The sequence below is a fragment of the Atractosteus spatula genome, chromosome 11 (genome assembly GCF_055471065.1).
Source record: "Atractosteus spatula isolate fAtrSpa1 chromosome 11, fAtrSpa1.hap1, whole genome shotgun sequence".
In the NCBI taxonomy this organism is placed as follows: domain Eukaryota; kingdom Metazoa; phylum Chordata; class Actinopteri; order Semionotiformes; family Lepisosteidae; genus Atractosteus; species Atractosteus spatula.
The window spans coordinates 20,331,145-20,352,464 of NC_142716.1; the positions used below are offsets into that span (position 1 = coordinate 20,331,145).

At 38.2% G+C, this 21,320-nt stretch overlaps 1 protein-coding gene across 1 annotated transcript in view; it reads right to left on the reverse strand.

The window, feature by feature from the left end:
- LOC148823653 (disabled homolog 1-like) overlaps nucleotides 1-21,320 on the reverse strand; it is a 298,122-nt gene that overhangs the window by 21,554 nt on the left and 255,248 nt on the right. Inside the window, exons 6-10 of the mRNA XM_088927687.1 lie at nucleotides 9,420-9,551; nucleotides 5,442-5,561; nucleotides 4,515-4,553; nucleotides 3,167-3,232; nucleotides 1,228-1,287 (exon numbers count right to left, since the gene is read on the reverse strand). Coding sequence (XP_088783813.1) covers nucleotides 1,228-1,287; nucleotides 3,167-3,232; nucleotides 4,515-4,553; nucleotides 5,442-5,561; nucleotides 9,420-9,551 — 417 coding nt within the window. The remainder of the gene's footprint in view (nucleotides 1-1,227; nucleotides 1,288-3,166; nucleotides 3,233-4,514; nucleotides 4,554-5,441; nucleotides 5,562-9,419; nucleotides 9,552-21,320) is intronic.

Genomic DNA, 21,320 nt, shown 5'->3' on the forward strand with positions numbered 1-21,320 from the left:
AAGAAATATATTTTCAATTGTTTCCTTTTTTAAATATAAACTTTCCTTTTATTTAATAAGCTTCATGTAATATCAATATCACCCTTCTAAAGAAACAAAATACAGATTCTTGATCTACCAAGCAGAATCTTCAAAAGAACTATGCAGTTCTAATGAAAATATATTTCCTATCCATATGAGTAGTTCCAAATCATGCATTTCAGTAACTTTTCATTTTAGGGGTTGCAAATGTCATGTTTTACAGACATTTAAAAATCTATTATTTGTTATTTGTCAATTAATTTAACATTTCTACAGGATAACTATCAGAGTTTTCTTATTATGGTATTATTAATAATAAGTAAGAATAAGTTACTACTAAGCACTAAAGAACTATTAATCTTCTACAGGCTATAAAGAATTTCTCATTTGCAACCCCTAACCTAAAATGTTGCAGACTATAAAACTGCATGCAGCTAATACAAAGCAAAAGACAACCGCAAACAAACCTCTCAACATACCTAAGATCCAATTCAGAACAATAGAACAAAAAAGGTAAAAGCAATTTGACTATAATAAGTGGAAGTTAAAGAAATTAGTATGGGGACAAAGGCAGTGTTTAAATGGTGGGGGTTTGCCAGAATTATTATTTTTTATCAGATTACTTGCCTTTATTAGGTTTGGTTACATGCAAGCTCTAAACCATTGTTAAATTACATATTATGACATACTATTTTGTCCTTCCACAACAAGCACAAATGTGTCTCCATTGTCCTATTCTTGGAATGTTATAGATTTTAAACTCTTTTAATAATAGTATTATTTTTTAATAATAATAATATTTAATAATACTCTTTTGTGCTATGTTTTTAATAAAACCTTCATTCCAACGAATAAAATCATTCAAAGGAAAAAAACTAAAGAAACTGCTACAGCCTCTTCTGCTATTCCTACTGAGAGGCACAACTGATTTTCTAGATCCCTCCAGTTAGTGTAGAACACACAGCACTTGAGGCCCGTGACCCTGAGAGAGCATACGTTCCATACAAAAGCATAGTGCTCTGCCAGAGATCACATAGGATTCTAAAGCTGAAGTAAAAGGGGCAGCAGCAGAATTCCATATGGAGAAAAAAAGAAGAAGGAAATAAAGAATAAAAAACTACTGCCTTTGCGCAGCGGGCTTCACGTGATTTGGAGTGACTGAGAGGTTTGCCTGAGGGTAGCAAAGAACAAAGCACAAACACCTACACTCACTGGATGCCGTTTGGGAACATCATAGACACCTTCCTTCTGCTGACTTGTAGGGACCTAGATTGGCAGTCAGTCAAGCCAAAAATAAGTAAACAAAAAATTATCTTCAGGCAAAAATATACCTATAACCTTCAGGAGGCAAACAGCAGCACTCAGACACCCCCATCACCACCACTACCAGAAAGATTGGACAACTTAGGAGGAACACTACTTTTCAGGAAAAATTAAATGTTTGCCTGCCTCACTAATTTATGAGAATTTTATTTCAGTTGAAGATATCCTTCACATATAATTACAGTTAAGCAAACCTATATCTGAATGAAATCACAAAATTGCATCATAGATCTGGTTTGTAACCTAACAGTACACATTACATTACTACAAATGTAAAGCGCTGAAAAATAAATGCAACAAAAGACTTCTTTCTGCAAATCTGTTCTAGTTTTTTCATTTCAGTAAAATGCCAAAATATTTAGCACAATATTTTAATTTGTTCCCATATATCAGTATAATTTTAAAAACAGCACATTTATTTTTAAATTAGAATGATAGTGAGAAATATTTCTCATGTAGGAAATTTCATTAGTACTAAGAACCTTCGGAGGCAAAAGCAAATTTTGACAGAATTCCTAAGATTTATGAAAGCAGAAACAAGTTTTGTTGTTGTTTCAGGCTTATTTTTGGTGATTAATATTATTTTCACTTTTTCTAGCTTATTTATATTTGTTACAATTATTTCTGCTTCTGCTTTGAAATGATTTACCTTCTTTTTTATTTAAAGATCAAATAGCGTTGCTGGTGATTAACCTTTCTTTGGCTTTCATCTTCTAAAGAGGAGGTAAGCACAGTGCTACTCAATGGCCTCGAATAAATCAGAATTAGAACACCACGAAGGTCAGCTTATTCCTTTGAGAAGGGAAATTGTAAATGCTGCACAGTGTAGCTGCAGCAAAGGACTGATTTTTACGTAGACCAACAGATAATGGTTTCCATTTGGCAATTACTGGTTTCTAAATTTTTCATCACTAATCATTAGCAATCCAGATTTATAATCTCTTTGCTTGCACAGTTGAAAGAATTTAACATATTTTCTCAAGACATTGTGGAAGTAAGTTTTTTAGGTGCAAGAATCAAGTGAATTTCTTCACCCGGCCTTCAGTGATAAAAAAAGAAAGCAGAGAATGATTTTGAATAATAAAAATATTTTTTCCAGTCCTCTCTCCAATACTAAAAGCAATCATTCTCACTATGTTTAACAAGGCAGTATGCCTTCACGAAATTATTCCTAACAATAATTTGTAAATATTGCTACTGCTAAGGAGGTCCCAAACCAGCAGAATACGTAGCTCATAGAGAATAAATAACTGAGTGCTTTCAAATCAATGTCTAGGATTCACAGTTCTATCAATCAAACTTAATGTGTGTCTAAGTGTTTTATTTTGCAGTTTGGATCAAATCAAGCCTTATGCTCTGCATTAAACTAAGAGGCTATTTTTGTAAAAAAAAAAAGCCATATTAAAATAAGTATCTAATACAAAAAAATAATCACTGAAAAATATCTGAAGATGACCGGGATGGAAGATGGAATATTGACTTCCACCAAACAGTGAATGTGTCATACATCATTTCATGCAGTTTGGAACTCTGAATTGTAAAAGACGGGGCCGATCATTAGGTGATTTTCTATTTTCTATATAGCCTAATCTGGACAAAACTAGGTAGAAACACCTGTTCCTAATTATTTTGCTGCAAATATGGAGATATTTCCAAGCTTTTATAAGAGTTGGATTTGGTGAAGAGATTAGATGTCTCCTGCTACCTGAGACCATGTGAGAAATAGAGTCCCTCTTGCTCAGTTTTAAAAATACAAGCCTCCTGCCTTGAAGGTCCAGCTGTCAGATAGGGCAGCATTGATTCAGAAGGGAGGTTTTAGTACCTGATAAATGTTCTCCTCTGACTGGGGCTCACGGATGGGCTCGTGTCCAGCCTCAAACACAATATACTATAACATCGGCAGCACAACGGGAGAAGGCAGAAAGAAAAACAGTGGGAAAGCACAAAGTGATTGGTAAACAAGATCAATACAAGCATGGCCCAAGCAGTTACACTCAATCATCTGGACCAGCAGCCCCATTTACAATGACACAGATCTGCACTGATTGGGGATTCGGGATTATTCTCATCCATACCAGAAATGTCATGGGACATTTTTTTTAAAAGAACTGCATTCCTTCTCAAATGCCACTATAAAATTATGCAATTCATTCAGTTAATATTATTATCATATAACATTGTACAAAATTGGAGATGTTTTTGGTAGGGATGAATGTTTTGTAATCAAATTGTGAAATGCACATGATCAGCTATAATGCTTACATTGTAGGTACTTGTAAATTCAAGTAAAGAAAAATCAAGAAACAGTCAAATAGAAGCTGCCATTCCTGCCCTTCTCTGTGAACTACAATGGCTTGTTTCAGCTGTTTCTGAAAGCAGACAGAGCAGCCAAAATCCTCTTTTCTCATGATCTTTACAGCCCCACATGGAAGAGAAATTTAGGCTAAGTCAAACTCAGCTCAGCCCATTGATGGTTTGCAATTTTGATTAAAAAAACCCACATCTGTACTAATTATGAAATAATTTTCATAATTTATTCACACACTTTATTTTGTGTTTGGTACTTGTGTATGTGAGTTATGTTCACTAACATACACAGATATAATTGAAATTTAAAAAGTATTTCGCTGTTATGTAGGGAGTCCCCGAATTTTCTGGCCATATTAACATTTTTTTAACTACATGCAACTACACAGGACATAGTTATTCTTTTTTCAGCTTATACAACTATAAATATATTTTGCTAAAGGTAGTTTGGGTCATATGCCATATTCCAAACGTTTTGAAAAGGGTAAAGGGTTAAAGCTGTCTGTATTCAGTGAGTGCTACAGAGCATTGTATTAAGTGAAGCAAGTGGAAAAAGAGGTGCAATCAAACCAGGCCAGACCTTCAAATCAACCAGAAAAAAACTGTGCAACACTGCACTGGTAAAAAAACTAAAATGGTTAAACACAATCAATTACTGCAATGAACCACTATGTATTAAAAGTATAGGAGGGATGAAATAATATGACATTAATTTTGAAAGAGAAAAATGTAAGGGTGGAGTTTGTATGACATTAACGCCTATTACTAACAAGGGAATTTTCTACATTAAATTTAAAGCAAAGAGTCTGTATCAGATAACCTCAGAAATAAAAATCATATTCATAATTTGTAGAAAAATATACCTGGTACACAGGGTCTTCTACATCTTCCTCCAAAATCGTCTTTGAAAGCATTTAAGAAGCAGAAGCAAAGATTGGACCAACAGAAAAGAGAAAAGAGGAGGGAGGATAGTGGTGGAGTAAAAATTAAGACTCAAAGGCAGGCAAATCAGCAAACTCGACAGGAGCACAATACATTTTTCAACATCTGATTATTAAAATTTCATTCTTGGAAGAAATATTCATTGCTTTTTTCCCCACTCAAGAAGCCACAGTTTGACAGATTTTTGTCATTTAATTGTAAAAGCTGCCTAAAACTTATCACCCAGTGTGATCTAACTGCTAGCAGATATGTTCAGGCTCAAAATAAGTAGCAAAAAATGCAAAGGAGATCAATGAGCTCTCTTTAATGACATGCTTAATTATGCAGAGACTGCCATTACTGCCTTTGTCTTGAAATTGTGTTTCAGATATATTTTTTAAGTTAACATACTTAACCTTAGTTTATTTTTAGTCTTACTTTTTAATATTTTTTATATACACCGGTTTCCAGTTCACTTACAAAAATTGCTTACAGTGAAGAACAGATATCAGTAAATGCAGTACATGTCTTCTGTATATGTTTCTACAGAATCCTTAGAGCATCTACAGTATGTGAGAATGAGTTTGCAACGCTGTAAGCTTGAACTAAATGATTTCCTAGTGATAGAACACCTTACAGATGTGAGTCACCTTACTGTGTTCTTATCTGGCTGTAACTTCTTCCAGGTCAACACTTTCAAATTCTTGTTTTCTATGCTTTCACTAGAGATCATGGCTGACCTGTCTGTACTGACTGTACAGTATGTACATTTATAATCTATCATTTCTTTATAAAATACTCTTCCAGTCTTATTCTGTAATAAAGTGGAGATGTTGCTCATGATAAATATTGGAAACACTCAGGTTTACCTGGTAAACTGCCTGCTCACACTGTTTATCTTTCTGTGCCTTCTTCTCCATCTCTTCACGCTGCTTTATCTCATAGATGAGTTGAAAGAGATCTCGCAGATCAAGGATTACAGGCTCAGCCTAGAGGATGAAAGGGATGCTGAGGCTGATGACTAAGTCATGTATCTCTGTATACTGTATACTTCCACATCTCAAAACTGAAAACAACAAACATTAGATTATAACAAATAAACTCCAGCAAACAAAACTAGAATGAAAATAGCCAAGGGATCAGATCAGAAGTTAATCAATTTACTCTTTTACTTATCTTTTACTTTTTTTAATTTTACTTACAAAATTCATAGTAAAAAGAGATTAACTTGGGAGCTGTTTATGCATACTGTTATCTTCCAAAAACAAGTCTGTGTGGCTTTACTCGTGAAACAAACAGTGCATACACTCCTTTCAACCTGAAGCTCATCATTCCACACCTGGAGCATTTGTAGATCTGTGCTTGGCTGAAATAATGGACAATCACTGACTTTTCTGAAAAGATGTACAGGTAATAAACAATAAATAGCTGTTGTTTTGTCACTGAAAGAAAACAAAACAAAGTAGCCTATAAAACAGAAATCTCTTAACATTTAAACATGACAGATCAGTTTCTATTCCCCTCTAAACCAAATGGTCTGTGGTATGAGCCTAGGATAGGTGCTCAAAGGACTCTAACATAGGGAAGGTGATATAGCTATTACCACTGTCATAGCATAGAAGGTACAAATCCAAGGTATTCAGGAGTACAATTCTATGTATGTGCATTAACTACAGATGAGTCTGTAGATGCCTATGTGTCAGCTGAACATAAGAACATGAGATCATGGTTACAAAAGAGAAGGAGCCATTTGGCCCATGTAGCGTGTGTAGTAGTTAGCAGCAAAGTGATCCATAGAACTTTTTCCAAGAGCATCTAAAAATAAAATAAAGTAAAGGCTTCAGCAATACAGCTCGATTATCCTACATCTTTTCACCCTATCTGGGTAAAAAAAGTGCCTCCTGTTTTCATGCTACAAACCAGTCCTGTGGAAGGGGAAAGATCAGATCAAGAAAAGGGAGGCATTCAATGCCTGTTGGAATTAGTAGTTTGATTTTTTTTTCAATCGGGTATGCTCTGTCAACAATACTATACTGAAAGTATACTGAATTCCATCTCACAATATTAAATTAGAGATGAGTCTGGAGCTGTACCAACAAAGCTCCAACGTCATTTTTAAATCAGGGTGGATTAACACAACACCTTCTGATTCTTGTCATACAGATCTTGAATGAAGAGAAAATCAACAATGCCACAACTATGACAATCTTCAAAAAAGTCATACAGGGGGATCTCTGCAAGCTTATTGTGGGTAAGCTCATTACAAGAGTTGTCCTTGGCTATCGCATTCCCCTTGCTGAAGATTTTTTTCAGAATCACGAGTGGATTAAGACCCTCAAGAGGCACAGTGAACATCATGTTATAATCCATCAATTACTTGAAAAACATTTAACCTATTTAACCTCCAATGACTCTGGTCAAGTTTAATTTTCTTGCAAATGTCATGACGTATAGCATTGCAATATTAACTACATGTTAAAGCATACACTCTCATGTGCATATTTAATCTGGTATGATGAATCCAATTACCATGTTTCTGAAAAGCTTGTTGGAAATGAAACCTCTCTTCCGAGATGTAACACTTGCATAACTGGCAAAAATTATGATTATGAACTTTAAACCAAGAGCAAACAGTACAGACATTACAAATAACACATGGGCACATCTGTTTGGCTTGTGCCAGACTTCCTAATGTCATGTCAAAACAAAACCGAAGCAACATTACATGACTCACAAGCCCCATACAAATTCAGCCAGTGTTCTTACCTAGAGAACCATATGTTCTCAGTGGAAATGAAGCACTGTGGTCAAAATGCTGTTATGTATCCATATTTTAAATAATGAACAGCCCTTCATACTGTTTTCAAATAATGAATTAGTCCCCATCCTCCTTCACAAGAGGAGTTAGATACGCATGCTCAATGCTCCCTGCTATACGTAGACTCTGAAAAGACAGTGCTTACATGACTTTCTCATTACTACAAAAAATAATACCATAAAATTAATTCATTCTACTTGTTTTCTTCATATAGTCCTTCCACATAGTTTTATCATGGATGCTGTAAAATGGATTCATTTACAGTATAGATACCTAAAGGATCTTTGAATGCTTAGTACTTTAATCACATCAGATTGATATCAGTTTATGTTGTGGTTTTAATTTATTTATAACCCAGGTGTTATTGAATCTGTACTGAATGCACGTGTATTGAATCAGTTTACCTCAATCTTTATTTATTTTCCCATAAAAAATTCTCCCTCAATAAAATTCTGCACCATGCTTGACTCAGAGTTTGAAAGGGATGGATGCCTAATTATTATTAATTTATTAATCAGTGAAATCACAGAAAACAGAGAACTGAAGCAAACAATAAAAGAAAACATAAAGTATATTGGGTTTGAATTAATTTAGTAATATACAAATATTTTCTTTTTCTTTTTTGACTACACAACCCTTTATGAGTTAAATATACTGATGGAAAAAAGAAACGCAACACCTTCTCCTCCACACTCTGGCCCTCTCGTCTACGTGGAACAGGCTGAAGAATGACTCATCCATGAAGAGAATCTGATGCCACTGCTGACGAGTCCATCGCAGCCTCTCTCTGCCCCAAGCCAGTCGGGTGTGACATCTAGGAGGTGTGAGCAGAGGGCCTCTGACAGGTCGCCTTGCTCTAAGGCCAGCAGTTTGGAGCCTCACTGTCCTGTCACTGATGTGGGCAGTTTCAGCAGCAGTACGGGTGGCAGATCTAAAATAATCTCTCAGATGGACGAGTCTGATGTGTCAGTCCTGCTCCAGTGTGGTCACTCGAGGGCGACCGGATCTTGGATCTGTCCTGCTGGTCTGCCGAAACCCTCTCTGCAGTCGGGACACAGCGGAGCAGCATACTCCATAGTGTCTGGCAACGCTGGCACATGACATGCCTGCCTGCAGCATGCCAGTGGTCCTCTCCCTTGCTTGTGGTGATATTCGAGGCATTATGGAATGCACAGAAAACTGGCTAAGCGTGACCTTTTTCTTGCAGTGACCTAAGCTCTGAATTAAGGCCATTTGAAAGGTGACTTGATCAGGCATTCTTTCACCTGGACCTCATTGGGTAAAAGTGCACCTAACAAGCTTTTGTGTGATTGGCAAGTTGCAATGCTTCACTGCACAAGCTGTATTGCTGGTCAGAGGGCTTTAAACAAATTGACACCTTTTTGTGAAAGCACATAAGTGTAATGAATCCAAGTGATGAAGTATAAGGATCCTTTGCAGACGAAGGAGAATGTAGGGGCTGTAACACGTGTCCAATCCAAATCAATAGGTGAGTCCGTAGTCAAGAGCAAAGGTAGTTCAAAAAGCCGAATGAGGTATACCAAGAGAGGTTTAACAAAGGGCGAGGTAGGAGCTCTCTAGTAGCGGAATCAATACCGAGCAGCGAGTAGTGAGTTTAGAGGGTTTAAATAGAGCTGCGTGCAGCACGGTACAGCAGGTGGTGATGGTTTAACATGTGTGGTGGCACTTTTTATGTTTAGTTTGTTGCTGGAACTGGTTAGCTCACTTGTGGGTCGATCTCTGCTGGCTGGCGGTCGTGACAATAAGCTACAACTAGAGTATTCTCACTCCAGAAAATGTTGCATTTCTTTTTTTTCCTCAATATATTTTAAACCACTGTGGATCTTAATCTGAAGGGTTTTATGTGTTTGATTAAAACGATTAGAAAACATACTAAAACTATGGTATCCAGTTTCTGATAAAGATCTAAAGAAAACAGGTTCTGAAGCTTAATATTTAAGAGTTTTACATTGAATGACTGCACAATGCTCTGATCCAGTGTGTCTGCTCATCAGGCCACTGTACTCACTGATTGTGCTGTCTTGATGGCCACAAATCGGTGGTTTCCCTCCTTCCCACACACATAACCAAAGGCTCGGTGATCTGTGATGTCCTTGGCAATGTATGAGATTTCATGGACTGCGTGGTGATGCTGAAGGACCTGCAACCAAGAAGCAGTAACATGATTAAAAAAAGCTTCAGGAAGGGGCACAACTGACTAATTTACATTAAAGGCTGGGATACAATTGGCCTTCAGACATACAGTATGTGCTGTGTTACATAAAAGACCTAAAGCTACACTAGCAGATTGACAGACACCGCATTTTATTGAAACAACATGGATTTTATCATAAATAGGTTAGTAAGCAGCTTAAGCAGTGCAGTATACAGTACCTCCACGCAGAACAGACAAGATCAAATACTGGAATCAGTGCACTATCAACTAAATCATAAGTATAGGTAGTGCAAATTTATAAACTCTATGCATGCTCCCATATCCCATTTAAGAATCTGCAATTAAAAATGAAAAAGAAATAGAAATAGTTAATTTACAATATTTAAAATTTCTACAGATATCACTCTTAATTAGTATTTTAATGCTCTGTTTACAATCTACTAAGATTAAATAATTTAAATCCACTGATAAAGATTAAATATGCAACAAACACTATATTCTAATATTCATTTTTTGCATTTTCAATACTTCTCAGTATATATTAGATTTGTAAAACTGTGTAGAAAAGCATAACATTCTTCATGATAATACCTAGAAAATCACATGCTCTCAGTGGAAATGAAGAACTGTGGTTAAAATGCTGTCATGTATCCATATTTTAAATAATGAACAGCCCTTCATACTGTTTTCCCATAAGGAATTAGTCCCCATTCTCCTTCACAAGAGGAGTTAGATATGCATGCTCAATGCTCCCTGCTATGCGTGGACTCTGGAGAGACAGTTCAGGACTCCTTTCAACAAAACATTCAAGCTATGCGGCAAAATTATTGCTGATTATAATGATTGTACAGTAGTACAGTAGTATATAAATGATGTGCTTAATTTCTGTTCGGCTATTAAAAATATTGTACCAGCTGGGGTAGAAATGCAAGAAGTTTATTTGAACTCCACTTTAATCACTATATCATAAGAACACAAGAATGACCTAGAGCTTATCTGCGATTTCACTTGATAATTTAGGAGTTCTCCAGTGTGATCCATCATCACAGGGCTCCATTGCTGGCCCAGACAGCAAGTGGTTCAGAGCAGGACCACATACTGCATACTGTATTCTTAAAGCTCTGCTGTGTTTTGGACACCATTTGCCAGCAGCCAGTCCCTTTGTTAAAGCCACAACAACTTTCATCTGCAAAGATGATAAAAACAAAATCACTTGCTACCTTTTTCTTGCAGATGCAGTAGCAACATTAACATTTCTGCCCTGTAGCTCTATTCTGTGAAAAACTAAATAGTACAAAAAGTGATCTGAAATCAAGATAGGTAGATATAAATTGTCATGTTTTCTTTATTTCTAGCTTGTAGACTGAGCTTTGATTCCATAAAAACATTTGTTTGAAAAAAAATTAACAAAGTCTTGAAAATTTTAAAAAAATGCATTCCCTTGTCCCTGTCAGAGGATGTCTTATTTATAACTTTCTCTGTTGGATCTTTGCATTGGAGATAAACTGGGATGTACAGAAAATGCTATGTTATTATCCTGTCCATGGGGGATTCAAGACCTGTTTATCACCATGCAAAAGAAAAGGAACTTCCGCATTCTTCTCCTGACACTACAAACTTCTTATGAGAGAGAGGATTCACTTAATCTGTTTAGCAGCACACACCTAATGGCTGGGCCTGGTCAACACTGAGCTTAAAGGCTGGGATTCTATTGGCCTTCAGACATACAGTATGTGCTGTGTTACATAAAAACCTAAAGCTCCACTAGCAGAATGACAGATACACAATTTTATCAATACAACATGGAATTTATTGGCCTTCAGAGCTGGAAGAAGTCCAAAGAAAACTATAAAAACTAAGAAAATGAAGACATCCACTGCTATAAATGGTATTTGTGGACCACTAGGTGACACTCCTCTCTCTGGACCAGAATTTCCAAACCAATGCCACAGAATGGTGGAAAGAGGACACTGTGCAGTAGGAGGTGTCATCCTTCAAGCCATTTTCAAAATACAGGTGCTGAGACTAACATTCATTTGTGGTAAATGTGCAAATATATGCACATTACCACAACCACTGAGAAATAAGAGAGTGCACTAATCTGGTACATTACTAAATTTTCATTTAGGTACAGTATATCTTTTATATAAATACAAATGTCAACAAAATATTAAATTTCCATAATTCATCACTCACATGTATATCTTCCTTTAAGAGCAATTGAACTCTCTCTTGTGTTTCTCACTCAATGCATAACAAGCCAGAATCAAGTCAGAGATCTAACAGATCTAACAGGGACAAAAGTGAATTCATACTATATGCTACCAATCCCTCACTGCAAGCATGTCATACAGAGCAAATCCTTTTACATTTGCAAAGTTTATTTTTAATGCTATTGCTATCCATTTCATGCTTTTACCGCTCTTCTGTTTGCAGAATGGATATCCAAATCTAGAATGCACTAGCAGAATTTGTGATAATTGAAAAACTTGAAATATAGATAAAATGAAAAAAAAGTTTTAGATTTAAGTGAGAATACAAGTACAGTATATTTACAAGCATTAAAAATATGAGAAAACAAAAAAAGAAGTTAGCCACTTTGAACTTTGTTATTTGTTCCACTACTATACATTTCACTAAGAAATGTGACATGTCTGACTGAGATAAGTGAAGCAGTAAACATTCTGAATTGAGTAATATGGTGTAAACCCACAGCAAATCCTACATATATTCCTAAAATTAAGTTTTGAACTACTCAATTCATAGGTATCGTTTGTGCAGCAAGACGAAGGATTATACAACTGTCTGGAGACAGGAAATAAACTGGTAGTATAGTATTATTTGCCTTTCATTGTGTCACATTTTTTTCTTTTGCCAAGGAGGAAGAGATAATTACTGAATTCCTCTATAAAAAATAAAAATTATGCTTCCTCTGTGTGTGATAGGATGGCTGTAAAGCCACTTTCTTTACATACAAATAATAATGTTAAATTTTCTAAAAAAATGCAGCAGTCTACATGTACATCAATAAAGAGAGGTCAATCAGGAGGTGTGAAGTCAGCTAGGTTCACACTTTCCCCCTTCTCTTAACGACAGACTACTTTTCTTCTAAATTCTCTCTATTCATTGCAGGTTTCATTTCACACTTCTCTTCACCTATCCTGACTTCACACCTCCCGATTGGCCTCTCTTTCTGTCCCCTGCTCCTGCCCCTCGCTCCTCCTCTCTCCCAGCTTTTGTTCTCCCGCTACATTACCCTGTCTTTCTCATACCTGAAGAAGGCTCCACGGCCGAAACGTTGTGTTTTCTTTCTTCTCTTTTCAGCATGGAATAAACCTATTACTTGTTCCTTTGCATCAATAAAGAGAGGTCACTTTCCTATGCAGCACAGACTCTACCTCTGAGGAACTGATTGGCAATAATAATTTCTTATGAAGCCATAATTATTTATGGTGTGCATCTTTTTAGAAAGTCCTTACAATGGGTTATTACAATTTCAAATAGTGTTCTGTAAACTGCTATCCCATCTGTATGGCTAGTAAATGTCTTGCCTGTTAGTGACAGCTTGCGTAGTTCTGAAGATCTTGCATTAATTATAAAGGCCTAAGGAACAACAGAGAGGTAAATTCCTTCTTAAATTCAAAGACAAAAAAGTGTGCCATGAAAAAGCAAGCTGGCTATTAGAAAATCATGGTAAATGAGGTTGGAGTGGAAACAGGGCACTGCTTCTCACTGTCTACAAGAGCAATAGGCAAACCATGTTCCCTCAAAACTGATGACAAAATACCAGCTTATCGTCAGCTGTGACTGAAAATAGCCTTTCCTGCATTTGTGCAACTGTGATTCCCACTAGTTGAGACAAGGAAAAGGCCTTCAATTAGTATATTGCACTGGGAAATGCAATTTCATTTGTTATAACAGTTTTGGGTCACGCTATAAATATTTTCTAAAAGACATCCTGCTTCTTTTGACAGATGGTGTCCATTTCAAGGCTGTGTATGAAGAGACAGTATTTGACCTTTACCAGCATTTCATCACCACTCAGTTCTGTGAGCACAAGAGAGACATTATAGGCCACGTGTACAATGTCAGCTCTGTAACCTAATTTGTGGCATTTTGAAAAGTATCTGCTTAGAAAACCTTATAGAGTGCCTGAATAAAGAAAAGAGATCACACTGCTCAGAAAACAAGTTGCCAGTCCTGTTTTAAAATGCAGACTGGGATATTAATCCAGCTTCTGAGCTATTCAAGGCCGAGTGATTGCCAGCGCCAGATGTGTACGAAGACTAAAACGGAAAAAAATATACACCAGGGACTGAGATCTCCAAGATATGCCTGTCAAGAAAAAGACAATATATCTTGTCGCACAGGATAATAATGAATACTAGTGTGATCCTACAATCTCTATTTGAAAAAGCAAGGATGGTTCCCCCGGGTTTTTGCCATTAATACAGAAATAGTGATATTCAAATATGTTTAAATAAGCAGAACATTTAGTGATATAAAAAAGACTGGCACTAACTTCCAAGGGAGATCTATAAATCATTAGTGTGTTAAATACCTATGCTTTGATTCTCAACAGCATGTAGGTATGGATCAATCTACCTTATTTCACTCAATCCTGAGAATAGTTCCAAATCATTAGACCTAAACTAAAAGTAATTCTTAAGAGTCTTTTTTAAAGAAAATCTTTGACTAGAAGGTATTCATTTGTTGGTAATAATCCAATTGCTAATTATTTCATTCCCCACAAATGCAACAACGAGCTGCCCTTGTGCACATCGGAAGCAAAGACATAAAAAATAGAACTGAATTTATCATGAAACAATGAAGCTTATAAGCAATCTAAATAATTTTTTGTTCCTTTTTCTGTTTTTTATTAATCCACAGTCAGACAATGGAACTGTCTAGTAAAACACACAAATCTGAGCTCCTTAAGACAGGCTTGTCACCCTCTCACTTGGTGAGAACTGCAGGCCTTTATCCTGTAATGGATTGGTTTGAGCAGTTCATCACTCCCCTAGGGATACACATTCTTCAGGACCTGGTTACCATGCATTACAGCTAACACAAAAAGAAAGGAAGGCTTGCACATGCTTATAGCAGAAATCTAGTTACACAACAGAAAAAATGCTTGATTCTCCTACAGTGCAGCAGAAGTAGTATACGTAATGATTAATGTTAAAATGAATAAAGAACACCTTCTTGGATTTAGAACCATCACTTCAGTTCATTTTCAGATCTACCACTGTCTTAATGCTCTCATACAGTATGTGTTCTCTTCACATACAGTATAGCAACCGGCAGTACATACGTTCCACTGAATAGCACATGCATTTTAACAACATGGTCGCAAAACACATATTCTTAGGGGGTTAAGTCAAGAAACAGAAAACAAGAATTAGAAAGGGGTGTTAGTCCTTCATACCCATATGCTTTGTAACATGCAGTGAAACGAGAAAGCAGGGGAGATTTTAAGCATTCGATATGTGTATCACATAAACAGCATCCTTAAGTTATGGGTACATCAATAGAAAACTGCCTGAAACAAAAACCTTTTGAAGCCAAAGGTTTCATGTTCTGTGTTCAGCCTACCATATGTTATTCTACAATGTGGGAAAATACAATTGCATGCAGTTCTTTTTCCTTTCACTGAAAGCTCTTCTTATGTGAGGCTAAACTGATTTTGCATTCTAGTGCATCACAGCATATTAGACAACTTGTTTTGACATTTTGAATCCAATTACCTACTGGAGAACCACACTAACATTAGTTCTCACTTAGCCCAGTTAAACCCACTGTGATAGAGTAGGTTCTTAAGCTGCCTTTTGCTGGTGGAGGGTCAATGCTTCTAGTTGAAGCAGAGAGCCGACGCATAGTCGGCTCCAAGGTGGCTCTATAGTCTCCATAGGGGAGTCGGCTCCATAGTCTCCAACGTGTGTTTCTTTTAGGTTCTCAAAGTTGAGCTACTAGCGAGAGACCCCGGTGCGCTAATTGCGAGGTATAACGGACGTCTGCTGTCTTGCAGCTGATGCCAGGGTTCCGAGGTGAACCCAGAGTAATCGTGTGAGAATGTTTTACAGGTTTTCGTAATGAGGACCCAGGTGGTGCTGATTCACATTCTCACGTGAAACTGGTTAGAGAGGGAGTAGCTGGACGATCCTCTAGTGGTGTAAAGTGGAAAACCTTTTACACTGTCACATATCCGTCCCCTCAGCTTAGAGTGGTTCACCCTAAGCGATTATATCGTGTTGTCTTCATAGAGCAACTGCGTTCCTGTAGGCTGTCCCCGTTCGATTTCACTTCAAATCGATACGGCTGAAGGGCAAGGAGCCATCGGGTCACTCTGGCATTTTTCCTTTGTTTGCTTTCATCTAGATGAGTGGAGCGTGGTCGGTTACTAAAGTGAATTCCCTGCCCAGCAGATAGTATCACTATGATTCAACACCCCATTTCATGGCCAGACACTCTTTCTCTACAACGGCATATCTTTGCTCCCTCGGTAGTAATTTCCTGCTCAGGAACATGACTGGATGTTCCACTCAGTCAATTTCCTGAGACGGGACAGCGCCAATCCCCCTTTTTGAAGCGCTGTATTAGGAACTGTTTCTCAAAATCTGGCACCATAAGGACAGGTTCCTGACAGAGGCCATCCTTAAGTTCGGCAAAGGCTCTGGCCGTCCACCGCACCGCCTTTGGAGCCGAAGTCCATGTCAGCTCCGTGAGGGGGGCAGCCCATTCAGCCAGCTGGGGAATAAAGTGCTGGTAATAACTGAGTAAGCCGAGAAAAGACTTCACCTGCGTCTTTATCTTAGGGACTGTCCAGTCTCGAATAGCCTGGATCTTATCCAGCTGAGGCCGTGTTGGTCCTTTGCCCACCACATAGCTGAGGTATTTCACTGAGGCAAACCCAAATCTGCTCTCCTTAGGGCTGATTCGGAGTCCTGCTTCCTCTAGCGAGGAGAGGACGGCCTGGAAATAGTCTAAATGTGAAGACCATCACTAGGTTGTCCAGGTATGCAGTGGCGTACTGAAGGTGGGGCCTCAACAGCTGGTCCATTAGATGCTGAAAATTTGCTGGAGCTAGAGAAAGGAAACACCTTATACTGATAGAGCCCTGAAGGTGTTGAAAATGCGGTTTAAGGTTTTGCCGCGGCTGTCAGGGGAATCTGCCAATAGCCCTTAGTCAGACCTAGCGTCGTGATGAACTTGGCTTTCCCCAATTTCTCCAGGATCTCAACAATCTGGGGCATTGGATAGGCATCAAATTGAGAGACTTTTTTCAGCCTTCTAAAGTTGTTGCAAAAAATCTTCAATGACATCCAGCTCCAGCTTCCTCTGAATTTCCTTTTGGATTTCCTCACGCTTTGCTTCGGGTATCCAGTATTGAGGTATCCTGACCATGACTCCAGGGGGCATCTGGATGTGATGTCGAATGAGGTTCATTTGTCCTGGTAGGTTGAAGAAGAGTTTCGACTTAACAGAGTGCGGGCTTTCCTCTGGAAAGGTGTGGAGAGAGTGTTACAGTTTCCCAGGCTGAAGCGGTATAGGCACAGGAGAGTGAGGCAGGCTCACCATCCTCCATGGGGTTTCCACGCCACGGTTTCAGAAGATTGACGTGATAAATCCTTTCCTTCTTTTTGTGGTCCGGGTGATAGATCTTATAGGTCACTGGGCCAGTTCATTCACGTACTTCATATGGACCGTGCCAGCGTGCGTAAAGCTTGCACTCCAGTGCAGGCAGGAGTAGCATTACATAGTCACCAGGCTGAAAGGTCTGAAGCTGATGCTGCAATCATAATACATTTTCTGTCTGTCCTGTTCTTCTCTCAGGAGTTGTTCCACTATCGGTTTTAACTGGGACAGCCTTTCCTGAAACTTGTTCACGTAATCTAGGATGTTGGTAGAAGTAAGGCGTTATGCCTCCCAGGACTCTCGGGCAATGTCGAGGATTCCCCGGGGCTGCCTCCCATAAAGTAACTCGAACGGGGAGAACCCCGCCGAGGTTTGTGGCACTTCGCTGATAGCCAACATAAGCAGGGGTAAGAGTAAGTCCCAGTCTTTTTTCTCAGAATGAGAGACCTTCCTCAGAATCTGTTTAAGGGTTTTATTAAACCTCTAAACCAAACTATTGGTCTGCAGGTGATGCACGGAGGTCTTTAAATATTTTACTCACAGGAGGTCAACATTTGTGAGCGGGCAGAGACTTGGGGATCATATCACCATTGGTGGAACCGCTGGGCTCGGACGCAAGTCGTGACCCCTTCCCGGGCTAGAATTTCGGCTTTAAGGGGGCCGTAGTTAGAGGCAGAAGAGCTGTCCAGGTGTAATATGCCTTCTGAGCCTCGGCACACAGGAAAGGAGCTACGATGCTGGCCCACAGGTTACGGTCCCACTGCAGCTGCTCTGCCGTCCTCTCAAATGCCCACAAGTATGCCTCCACGTTGTCCTCAGGTGTCATCTTCTGCAGAACGTGTCTGGGCTGGACCCAGACGAGTGTCGGTGCAGGTAACATGGGGGCGGTTACGGGAGGAGGGGTTGTGATCTTCTCTTTCATCTGCCGGCACAGATCCTGCATAGCAGTCACCTGGTCCTGCAGGTAGCGGGTTTGTGCTGCAGCTGACTCCTGGAGTGTGGAGAGTTGTGTCTGTAATGTGTCTTGAGGTTGCCTCTGTAATTCATTGGCTTCCCTCTGAACAGTCGTAAGGGCTCAAACCGCTTCCTCTAGCAGACTCAGACGGTCCGTCATGTTGACTACTAGTTGAGGCAGCCCCACGTTGGACACCAAGTGTGATAGAGTAGGTTCTTGGGCTGCCTTTTGCTGGCGGAGGGTTGATGCTCCTAGTTGAAGCAGAGAGCCGACACATAGTCTCCAAGGTGCGTTTTTTTTAGATTCTCAAAGTTGAGCTACTAGCGAGAGACTCTTGGTCGCTAATTGCGAGGTATAATGGATGTTCGCTGTCTTTTACACTGTCACACCATGTATCACTCCTTAGCGATGTAACATTTTGTACACACATCACTGTGTTTACTCTCAGAAAGATCATTTTTAATCACTTGGAATTCTGAACTTCATAATCATAATACAATATCCAGGAATTATGAAGGAAAATGAGATATGTTATCTCCAAAAAAGAACATAAGAACCAAAAGAAATGTTATAAACAAAAAATGCTCATTCATTTGGTCCATCTAGGTTTCTGGTGTCTAATTTAACTGAAGATTGCATCCATTCATTTCTTGAAGGAATTCATGGTATCAACATCAACATGGTATTCAACAACACAGCATGACCATACAGCCCTTTAAAAAGTGCCTCCTATCCTCAGTTTTAAAGGCACTTTCTTGTAATTTTTTTTCACTTGCATCACAAGATTTGTTTTTCACCATTAATTCTGAAGTTCACTTGGTTGAGGATTTTAAATACTTGAAATTGGGTAACCTTCTCAGTTCAAAACTAAAAACATTTGATTGTTTCAGTCTGTCAGTGCGGGGAACTTGTTTATCAGTATATTTTGTACTGTAGCTCTTAAACAGTAGGTTGCTCTTGTGGAAAACTTTTGCAGAATATTACAATTCAGTAAAAGCAAGTTATGAACATTGGCCCTTGGTTCCAAAGATCGAACAGTTACAGTATAAATCAACAGATAAATAAACTACTAATTACATAACTAAATTAATGAGGAGCAGTGAAATGTTTTTGGTTTCTGATAACATTATCTGATCTGATAACATTATCATGTTCTTTGTTTTCAATTCCTGACTTGTTCAACACCTGGTTCTAACTGCTATTTTAATTAATCACCTTTTCTACTGAAAAACAAAACATCATACTGTATATAAGCCATAGCCAATGAATCCCTCAGAGCTATGTTGTACTATGATATCATAATTGCACTTTGTCTTGAGAAATGAGTGCAGCACCATCATCTGTGACAGGAAAAGGAGATGACCTTTTTTCCCATGGCATGTAGTTCTAACTCTAAATGTACTCAGATGTGCCCCAGTGTACCTGTGAAAATACATTTCCATCCTGAAACTCCTGCTTTTAAGAGTCTGCACATAAGCAATATGCATTCTGTCGTACCACATTATGAGCACGTTCCAGTTATATTAAGATCCATTTCACGGGTTATAATAACATGCTAAATACCTTTTTATGGAAATATGCAAATGCATTGTATTCAGAATCATACTTATTGCTGTACATAGCCAAAGATAAGGCAAAGAAAACATAAAAAAGATTAGTGTTGCTAATTCTAATAAACTTAAAAAGTCTGCATTAGACCAAGTGTTGGTTATTCTTTCTGTAATGAAATTCAATAAGGGGTCAATTAAATAATTATCAATGCAGAAAAGCAGCCCTGTGGGACTTGAAGAAAAAAACACAATTTATAGATATTGCAGTCTGCAGCTCAGAAGATTGTTTCAATGATGTTTGTGCTTGTCTGCGATCCAAAAACTCATTCAGTCTACAAGTAAATCTCACCGAGTTCAATTTCCTATAAGTCAAAATTCCTATGCTAAATTTATTCTTTTCAAAGCAGACTGGGGACTGTTTATAAACAGAGCCATGTAACTTGCTTAAATGTAATTTACCCAATTACTGTATAATAACCTGTATACATATTTGCACTCATGAATACTCACAAATGCACACATATATATTTAGCTGTACTGTATATACAGAACATTCTCAATGTTGTTAGGTTCCAAAAATCTAACTTAAGACGATTGTGATATGCAGATTATTACACTGTACTTTAGAATGTGTGTCTGCTTATGTGTGTGGTTGTGTGTGTGGCAGCACATATATCTTTTCTTCTTCCTTGCTTAGGGACAGCCTCTAAGCTGTTGCAAAAGGAATCTAATGGAGACAAAGTCCCAGATAAACAGGTGAACTACAGTATACAGGCTTTTATTGGGTGACTGCCAGCTCTCATGATTTTACAACATGATCCAGAGAACCATATTCATTAAATCAAAAGCAGACACTTGTAGGAAAGGCTGGAATTAGACAGGCGCACTGTTTAATCTTGATACTTTGAATATCCAAGAGACAGCCACTTGTGTACATCTGTAAACCTTTTCTGTTTGTTTTGTGAAGCTCCAGAGCTTCAATCACTCATCAGCAGAGAGGGAGGAATACAAATTTCCACTGCTAATGGAGAGTTTCAATGACCTCGACCTTTTAACCCTCATATTCCATGAGCGGCAGTATCTCATTAATACTCTTTATGATGATTTATTGCCTTGCAGACCATCCCCCTTGGCAGCCACTCGCCTCGTTGCAGGAGAGCCAGCCTCTTCCCTCCCCCACACGAAGAAAGTGCCATGCCAGGTGCCAGGACTAAGGGGGCAAGACAGGCAGATATTTCAGTGCCAGAGTTCCTCAGGATAACTATCATTACCTGTATTCTGAAAAATAAACTTCATGCTTTTAGGACATGACCACTGGTAACAGTCTTTGCCCTAAAGATGATAATACCTGGAACATCTTTAGCAGTGTATCAATATTATGTACAAATGAAGCACTAAGGAATTTACTGGATTATACAGACAGACATGAGACATACTTTGATAGATGTTGGTATAATTTCCAATATAATCAAATATTTTTTAAATCATCATATATAAGATGTGTTTTATGATGATAAAAATAGTAAAACACATACAAAGCTCATTTTCATTTTTGAAAAAAACAGTCTTTCTAGGCTGTTCTGTATTGATCATCAGATGTGATGATTCAAATGG